Below are 10129 nucleotides of genomic sequence, written 5' to 3' on the forward strand. Positions count from 1 at the left end.
GTTTCTCCATACATTCTAGAAACCCAACACTTGAGTTGATTTTGTTTTAAGATTACAGTGTACAGATAATTTTGCGAGTTACATTTGTCTTTATTTATCTTAACACCCTAGATCTATAAATACTGTTAAGCTATACAAACTAAAACTTATATCCAGGAAACCAAGTTCCACACTCTTCCTTATTTTTATTAGCACCTAGGAAGAAAGCAATACATATGAGCTGTGCACAAGGGACAACACTGTAGTAACACAGAGTTTGATTCGACAAATCAAAGATATTGCATCTGTGGCTTCTTTCATAGTAACATTGACTGGTGTTAAGCAAAAAATACATCTCCTCCTCACATGACATCATTTTTTCAATAATGAGATCATTTAAAATTACACAAAAATGTTTTATAAAATCTACCTAGTGGATGACAAAACATTACTGCCAATTTGGAGGTAACTGTCTCATGGTTTTATAAAATTCCTAATCCTCTCTTCTAAACGTTTAATACTGACCATTAATTAATACCAGCTGCCATATACTTAATTGGCAATTCTACAAAAATGTATTAGTATCAAATAATGAAACACTACTTAAAAAAATCTTGTGATAAAACTTCTTCTTTTGTATACAACTTAAAAAAACAACATTCTTTTCAAACCGAAATGTAATTTGAAGCTACGGATGCAAATACTATATGACTGAACTCTATCTCCCAGTCTATAGTGTTAAAAATATGTATGAAGTATTTTTTAAGAGAAAAAAGAAAAGGTGTACCTGTACCAGAGGCCTACATATGAGAGAAATCATTCAATTAACTTATTTTCACTTGGCTGTAAAATCCATCACCCCCTTCTTACTTGGTTGATCTACTTTTGGTGTTAAACTCCGTGACTGATGTTAAATCGACAATTTCTCTAAACAAGCTAACATTTGAGATGTTCCATCACGTCAGATAAACAGCACAACCACTTCTTGTGTGTCAAAGGCATAGGGACAAGGCACTGAGCACTGTATGGAGTGATGCATCAATTGAAAACAGTATAAACCCATTAGAAGATTCGAGATTGCTTTAAAGAGAGAGATCAAATTTCATAAACAACTTGTACCTAACTTACACAAAGAGCTTATGCTCAAACAGGCTTCATGATGCAAAATATGCATGGTAGAAGAAAAATGATTTTTAAAAGTAATTCAACGATTTTTTTAGATTAAGGTCAACAAATTAATCAATATTCATTGTCTTGTGTTTGTTAACTAAGAAGACACACTGACTTCTCTACAATATCTTTCATTTACTTGAAGAACTGAAGCAACCTAACAACTTCTTAATGCTGTTTTCCAGATAAGACAATCCAGCCTTGAAATTGCTGTTACCAAAACGTTGTCTTAAAAGTACTGAGATGTTAGACTTTTGTTGAAACCCAAATGTTCAGTCTCTTGAAAAATCAATTCTGTATTGACCTGGAAGGTCTCTCTGGGATTCTGATGGAAGCTTAAGTTGTTCAGGGTGATTTCAGGAACAAACCCCTGCCATGATATTTACTTAACATTTTTAATATGTGAGTTTTCTTAAGTCATCTGATTTGGGGTTTTCATTCACATGGTCTAAGATGGCAGGATATATACGGCTCAATAGGCTTCTTCACTTCTTTTCTCCACGTTTCAACATTTTTCTTGATGGGGAGAAGTTATAAAACCACCCAGTAGAAGACCATGAAAATGTGCAGACACACTGGAACATGATGGGACAGCCCAAGTCCAGTGTTTCATTCTAAACTGCAACATTCCATGATTTTTCACTATTCTGATTCGATATGCACTTTTAACAATCATTTCTAGAACTCCAGAAAACAGTATCTGGGGAGGGCTCAGTCAATGAAGCAGACAAGTGGTATTCTTCCAACCTCACAAAGTTGGCCTCTGTAAAAGTGTACAGAAAACTCAGAATTAAAAAAGAAGGAGGAGGAGGCAGGGTGAAACTGATATGTGGCTTCTGGCCTCTGGCCCAAAACCCAGGGGAGATTGTGAAGCCTAACAGGCATCTAGTGGCTTGTTCATTATGCTGATTAGACTGCTGATTTAGCCAGTTGTGCTTTGTTTTCCTGAATTAGGACTTCTTTGGCAAGTTCACTTGAATTAGCTCTCAAGTTTTCTTTTAATTTGTTAAGCTCAAAGTCATGGAGAATCTTGATAGTCATTAACTTCTCTCGCTTGATTCTCTCCAGAACATCTTTTGGAACATCAGGGATCATCCAGGCCAACAAAAATTTAACTAAAAACACAACATGCTGGAGGAAAAACAAAAGAAAATCGAGGACACTGTTAGAATTGTCAACTGTTCAGCAGGAAATACTTACAAACCGCTTCAATCATTCAATAAACTGTGCTCAGCACAGAAGTATGAGGAAAAGCCAAAAGATATGGTCCTTGTCCCAGAAAGACAAACATTAAGCAAATAAATACATACTAAAATGTGTAATTACAGACATTTCAGTTGATCTTGGTTATTGAATATACTTTTTATATCTGTGCTCACTCACTCCTGAAAACCCAATAAAATATTTGTAAAGGAATTTTTTAAAATGGTATAACTCACAGAGTTGAAAAAAAAAAAAAAAGAAGAAGAAGAAGAAGAAGGAAACAGTAGTAACAGACTCCAGAGATTGAAGACAGCTGGGACTTAAACTTGCAACTGGTGATATGATGATGGTAAAAACCAACAAGACAAAAGCCAACTTTATTTTAGATCTTCAATAAAGCTCAAGAAAGATGGTCCTAGGGACTTGGAAAGCATACATGGGGGTGGAGTTGAAAACAAGAGGATTAGCCAAAATATGGTATAAGTAGGAGCAGGTGAATTTTCAGGACCTCTCTCCCACCTTCACCCAGGTACTGCTTCTCTCCATCCTCACCTTGGCAGCAAGTAACTCAGCAAAGCTGAGTAGTTTACTCTCAGCAGAAATCAAAACAGAGAGCTGTGAACTCGGGAGCACCAGAGACAGTGGAGGATGGAGAAGTGGCCCCACATTGAACACATGGCAACTAAGTGACATTCAGTGAATCCTAAGATCCCTAGTCTTCTTCTGTGTTGCTCAGCTCTCTGAACACAGGTAGCCATAAAATAGCTCAACAGAAAAGAGTTCAGAGGATTTTTCACAAACCGTAACCAGTTTGTGAAATCAGAATGGCAGATATCAAATTTTATAGGTTTCAAATGAAAAGGTCCCCTCACCAACTCATCACCAGCGAAACCCACCAAGTGACATTCTTCCTCTATGCACACAAAGCTTATAATCAGCTCTCATTTATTCACTCTTCAGTATGAGCAGGTTGGCAAGAATCATCAATTATGTAAGAAAGTCTAACGTGAAAGAAAAAGATTGAAACAGAAAAATGGGAACTAAAAAGCAAGAGAAATAATGAAGGAATGAAAGAACAAAACAAAAGACAAAAACAGGAGACTATCACTTATAGGAGAGAAAATAAACAATAAGAATTTCATAACAGGAAGTATAACACCTGAGAAATAGAAATTCCAGAAAGACAGAACAGAGAAAAGAAAAAAAATACATACAAGCAAATTTTCTCAGCTTGAAGGGTAAGTATGTTTTCAGATTTACAGTGCCCAGCAAAGTGTCCAGAAAAATGAATACCGTCCAATAACAATAAACTGTCTTGTGAGATCTCTGAGCTGTCAGCATAGAGCCTGACCCAGGGCTCGAAGTCACGGACCGCAAGATCATGACCAGAGCCGAAGTCAGATGTTTAACCAACTGAGCCACTCAGGTGCCCCTAGCTGATTATCTTTAAACCCACTGCTAATTCTGCTGAGTCTGAGATTCATTTTTCAGGAGTCACTAATAAAGTCTAACTTACAGGGTTATTATTATAGTGTCTGGAATCAGTACATAATAAATACTCAGTAAGATCAGTGAGTTCTCTGTCCTTTTATTGACCTTGAGAGAAGATGCCATATTTTTTCTTTTTTTATGTCACCTTGGTATCTTCAAAAATAGTAGGTAATAACAGGCAACCCATTGTACTGAAGATATCCCCAAGCTGCTTTTTAGGACAACAAATACTTCCTTAAAAATAATTTATTGAGATAATGCTAATTTTCTGCTGAGCAGACACCTTTAGAAACCTGAAGGGAGAAGACAGACTAACTGGAACACAATTAAGAAAGGCTTACTTCCATGACGATGATGAAGGTCATCTTGGCAGCAAGGACATGCCAGTACTGCATATTATGAAAATATTTCTGGTCATGGTCAGGTGGATATCTGTAATCTCTGTACCTGAAAAACAGAAGTAAATGCCAAAAAAATATTAGCTATGGTTTCAAACAGAGACCCAGCATAAGTTCTTATTATTTCTCCAAGAGACACACTTAATTAATTACAAAAGTCAAGTCATAGGAAGATAACTGCTGTTACGAAATGTTTCTTTTCGGTACAGGTAAAAATCAAGGCCACATGTTACTTATATTTAGTTTGGTGTAGCAGAAGGCACAAGTGAAACTTTTCTCCTGCCCTTCGAAGTCATATTTCTTAAAAACGTTAGCAAAATGATGCTGTCTCCCCGTTCCCACTCTTCCTACTTTTAATGCAGTTCTATGCACCACTTCCCTGAAACACACTGTCTCCTATCATTAAACTGAAGAAACATGCTAATCCTCATCTTTTTTGATCTTTTGACAACAAGTCTTGACGTTGTTGACTATTTTTTTGAAACTCTATTTTCTTTTGGCTTATTTGACAGTGCATTGTTTTTGTTTTTCTTACTATTCTTCTGGACTTTTCTTAGTGCTCAACCTTGGAAGCTCATTGTTTTCTACAAACTTGCTAGATATTGATGTTCTTCAAAGATTTAGTCCAACTAGGAAGTGATGAAATCAAGAAAACTGACACATATCCATGCTCTTACACAGTATACTATTATTCCTCTATCAAGATTTTGCTGTTTCTTTGTTGGAATCCGGAAGAAGTAGCTGGCTTAAGGTTTAAGGGGTCTATGTATATACGTGTATATATACATGCATACATGTATATACATTTATGTCATATGTATTTATTATATATAATCTTTAAGTCATAGAGTAAAAAGCTCCTCACAGTACATGAGATGCTGAGTGTGGAAATATGTTCACAAATCTAATTTCATGTTTCCTATGTGAAAGAAACCATTTAAGTGGGATGGGTGATGAACTTATCATATTATTTCTCCCTTTCCCACTCTACCTCTTTTTATGGATACATAGTTAAATTCAAGTAGGTTAAATGCATATATAATATGATCATGCTGTATGGTCTATAGATATTACATTTTGGGACCAAGAGGCATTTGTTGGTCGGAATTCTTCCCAATAAATTAAAATAATAAGAGACAATTCAAAATTGATATTATCTTTACCCATGATATTCTTTTACTCTTGGACATTCTATGTTTCCAAATCAGATTCATATGATGAGTGAATTCCAAAATTGATGCACTTTACCTGGGATTTTTATTGCCCCAAATAAATCCTTCACATTATAAGACAGGAAGAAAATGGAGAATTTAAAAAATGCATTTAAAAAGCAAAATTAAGAGCTAAGAATATAAAAGGGAACCTGCAAGTGGTGAAATCTCGTTTCTCCCAAGGCACAGTGTGGTTTGGAAAATCAGCTATCAGGAATGTTGACAGGCTGTCATTGACATATCCTTTCATGGGCGCAGCGGCATCCTTTGAGTAGGCATAGTAGTAAACTAAACGAGGAATGATGTCCGAGGTAAATGCAACAATAAAAGCCTAAAGGACAAAGCAAGAGGGAGATCTTGAGCTAACTATTTCATTTGAAGAATATCTGATTTGCATATTTCTCAGTTCCCTATGGATGCAAATGATTAAAATGGCCTTACAAATCATGCTAATATATGAGTCTTTGGTCTAAAACATGAAATAGGTCTTTTAAAATGTATGATTAGTATTCCAAGTTTCACAGCTAGAAAGTGGCTGAGTTGAAAAGTGAACCTAAATGTATCTAGCTACAAAAACCATGGTCTTTCCACAATGCCTTGTTATTTCTTCCATTTGTTTCACAGCAGAGTTCTACGGTCCTTAACCAAATCCATTTGGCTGAATCAACTCGTTAAGCAAGGACACTGCGTGTGCCTGCGCTGGTGCAAGTTTGTGCACATGCACATACTAGTAGGTGGCTGCTGGGAAGCAATGGAGAGATAGAAGACCATGTGATGGTAAATTTCCCAAAGTTCATAACTTAGGTTATGTAAGTCCATTTAAAACCATCTAGCTCTGCCATCTACATTTTCAGTGTAGAGCTTAAAAACTTTTATTTATTTATTTAGTTAGTTATGTTTATTTATTTTTGAAAGAGAGAGACAGAGCACAAGTGGGGTAGGGCAAAGAGAGAGGAAGACAGAGAATCCGAAGGAGGCTCCAGGCTCTGAGCTGTCCACACAGAGCCCAATGAGGGGCTTGAACTCATGAACAGTGAGATCAAGACCTGAGCCCAAGCCGGTTGACTGAGCCACCGAGGTGCCCCTAAAAACTTTTAATATTATTTCTATAGCTACTTATCCATTCAGGTTTTCTATTACTTACTGAATAAACTTTGGCAATTTTTATTTTCTAAAAAGGTGACAATTTCAAATAGATTAAAAAAATTTTTTTAATAAAGGCACATATAACCATCTCATAATTTTCTTACCTGTATCTTGTAATTCTTTTCTTCTTGTTTGAGATTGTCAGACTTTGGCTTGTTTTATGTCTTTTCAACCAACTCTTGATTCACATAGGAAGAATATTGCTTTTTATTTATTTTCTAATTTGATTATTTCTGACTGCATCTGTATTAATTCTTTTATTGCTTTTTTGTTGATTAGTTTTATGTTTTTCCTTAGTTTCTGATGTGCTTAACTCAGTCTTCTTTTTTAATAATAAAAGCATACAGGGGTGTCTGTATGGCTCAGGCAGTTAAGTGTCCAACTCTTGATGTCGGCTCAGGTCATGATCTCATGGTTCGTGAGATTGAGACTGGCATTGGGCTGTGCACTGACGTGACAGAGCCTGCTTGGGATTCTCTCTATTCCTCTCTCTCTCTGCCCCTCCCCTGTTTACACGCACATATTCTCAAACTCTCTCTCTCTCAAAATGAACTTAAAACAGTAATAAAAGCATTTGTTGCTATGAATTTTTCTGTGGTTTTAGCTAATTCCTATAGGTATTCATTTTAATTAAGCTCTCTTTATAGTTTGAATTTTGCTTCCATTTTATACAATAAAGCTTACTTAAGAGTGTGAATGTTAGGTGGATAGATTTTTTTTTATAATCTTTATTATTGACTTCAATTTTTATACCATTATTGTATCTAAATAGATATTATAAAATTTCTGCTTTGGAGAATTTAATTTCATTACCATTTAAACAATTTTTAAAATATTTATTTATTTTTGAGAGTCAGAGTGTAAGTGGGGGAAGGGCAGAGAGAGAGGGAAAGGGAGACACAGAATCTGAAACAGGCTCCAGGCTCTGAGCTGTCACCACAGAGCTGATGCGGGGCTCAAACTTGCAAACTGTGAGATCATGACCTGACCCGAAGTCGGACATAACCGACTGATCCACGCAGGGAACTCTCATTATCATTTTTTAATAAGTGCTCCATAAACATAATATGTAAATGTTGTATCTTCTCTATTTGTACTAAACAACCCCATGTATAATCAAGCGTTAATTGTGTTATTCAAATCTTTTATACCATTACATATTTTCCGTCTACTCTGTCACATGCTATGAAACTATATCAAGGTATTTTAAGGACAGTGGTTTTACATTTTTCGTTGTATTTCTAAGAGTTTGCATGTCAAGAATTTCTCTGTGTTGTTTAGTGCATAAAAGTGTAGGGATGACTGATCATTATGGACCGTCACCATGATGAAATCAACATAAATAAAGATTGAATTAAGCATCATTCACATCTCCCCATCCCCAAGAAAACAAAATAAAATACAAAGCCGCCCAACCAAAATGGGTCCACTTACATTAGTTGCAACAGAAAGGACAGCCATTCCATAAAGAATGTCTTGCCAGACACCTATGCTATGAGCTTTAGCAGCTACCGGTCTCCTGTACTGAGTTGTAAGTTTCCAGGCATCCACTCGGATCTCTATAATATTATTCAAGAGAGCAAGAAGAGGAGCCAAAGGAAAAGAGGCCACAAATAATGTGACAAATCCAAATTGGATAACTGTAGGGGGAAAAAAATAGTAAACTCATTATTGTGAAAGAGAAAAAGGGAACATTCTGCCCAATTCCTGCAACTTCCTCATTTTGGGAGGAATCTATACCAACTAAACACTCCAGGCCTCTTTCCATCTGTCCACTCCTTCCTCCTCATTGGAAGCCTAGTGACTTACTTGGTTACTAGAATAGAAAGGTGAAACTGAGCACATACAACTCAGTTCTGTCCTGGCTATTTCTTTTGACATCTGCTTGTCTGAAGGAAGCATCTCTTCTTGTTAGATAAGAGATTCTCTTTATTCTTCTTAAAACATAGTCTTTTATTTCAGGGCTATGTTTAGGTCTATGCTGGCCCAGTCTTTACACTGGTATTGGCACATTAGTGGGGTAATGAAGCTTTTCTGTCTTGCTAAATCTGTGAGATCAGGGATAATGACCGATTCATTTGTACATTTCCAACAGTCAGCATGTGTTGGGTGTATAAATACACTCAACTATGGGCCTTATGAATGAATACATTGTTTAAGGTTTGTTAAGGTCCTGATCCTCTATACTATTTTGACATCTTTCTAAATAAATTTTATTCTCTTTTCTCATTAAGACTTAGCATCTATGTAAGTTCACTTCTCTTTCTGATTTTGTTTGTTTCCAACAATGATTAAGGTACAAGAATCTATTCACCTGGCAGTCTGGGCTTCCCACATGAGTGAAAAATGTAATAAAAGACACGGAATGGCTTCCCACTAAAGGGAGAAGAAAAGACTCTTCCACTAGTCCTCTATTTTTAGATGAATCCCAAGTGTTTCTGGATTTCAGCTTTTCTCAGAAGAATTTCTCAAAATAATCAGCCTTGCCATTTACTAAATCAACTGAACACCTCTACTGAACTAAGAGACAAAAATTCAGAGGAAGTGTTATGTGGAAACAGCTTGAATTTCCTGGGTTCAAATCCCAGGTTTTTACTTAAAATATTTAAGCCCACAGCACAAACTAACCTATCCAAATTTCAGTATCCTTTAAAACAGAATGCAGTGAGTAATAATTCCTCTGCAGAACACTTCAAGAGTAGGGATAATGTTCATTGAACATCCAGAATAAACTAACTCTTGGCTGAGTCTCCATAAATAAATGGTAGCTAATTTTCTTATGAAAGCTTGATTTCATTTTTAAAACTTTCAGTGATAATCCCTAATGCATCTATGCACAAATGCATTTGATACTTACCTAATTAATTCAAAACTACAGCCTCATCACCCCTAAAGCAAAGAGTGCCCAATTTTACAGTCAGCTATAGGAAATAGACTTCTCTCGATTTGTCTTAAATTTACCTATTTCGATCCAGGTATCATGTATGTATCACAGTGGAAAATCAGTAACAATTTCAGGTCATTTTTTCATTCTGTCATTATGGGACTGGAGAGTAAGTGAAGAATATTATTCCACCAGAGAAGGTAATTTGAGAGGCAACACTCAAGTAGACTTTACGAGTAGCCCCCGCAATCATCCCTCCTAAAATTTCACCTCAAAAATCTCTTCTCTGTTCAACCCTTAGCATTTTTTATGCATTTCTTGTGTTCAGTGTGAGCTTCCCTTGCACAACTGTGTTTAGCCTGCTTCTTTTCAGCCTGAAATAAAGGACTGACACTAAATGTATGTCAGACTCTGGGAACGTGTTTCGACTCATTCTCTCTCTGGGCTGTCAGTGTGGCAAACAGGAGACCCATGCAAGCTAATCTGAGACAGGGATTTAAAAGTAATCCATACTTTTAAATATAAAGTAAATATATAATATATATATAAATATAAATATATATAAATATATATATAAATATAAATATATAATATAAATATATATATATATAAATATAAATAGCTGGAAAAACACTTCCTTTACTCAG

General features: G+C 35.8%; 1 protein-coding gene across 1 annotated transcript in view; it reads right to left on the reverse strand.

Moving 5' to 3' along the window:
* Positions 1-112: 112 nt before the first annotated feature.
* ANO5 (anoctamin 5) overlaps positions 113-10129 on the reverse strand; it is a 104524-nt gene continuing 94507 nt past the window's right edge. Inside the window, exons 20-23 of the mRNA XM_077768053.1 lie at positions 8033-8238; positions 5605-5783; positions 4185-4290; positions 113-2280 (exon numbers count right to left, since the gene is read on the reverse strand). Of these exons, the coding sequence (XP_077624179.1) occupies positions 2059-2280; positions 4185-4290; positions 5605-5783; positions 8033-8238 (713 nt within the window). The 3' untranslated portion in view covers positions 113-2058. The remainder of the gene's footprint in view (positions 2281-4184; positions 4291-5604; positions 5784-8032; positions 8239-10129) is intronic.

Source organism: Crocuta crocuta, unplaced genomic scaffold (assembly GCF_008692635.1).
Source record: "Crocuta crocuta isolate KB4526 unplaced genomic scaffold, BGI_CrCroc_1.0 scaffold371, whole genome shotgun sequence".
Classification (NCBI taxonomy): Eukaryota; Metazoa; Chordata; class Mammalia; order Carnivora; family Hyaenidae; genus Crocuta; species Crocuta crocuta.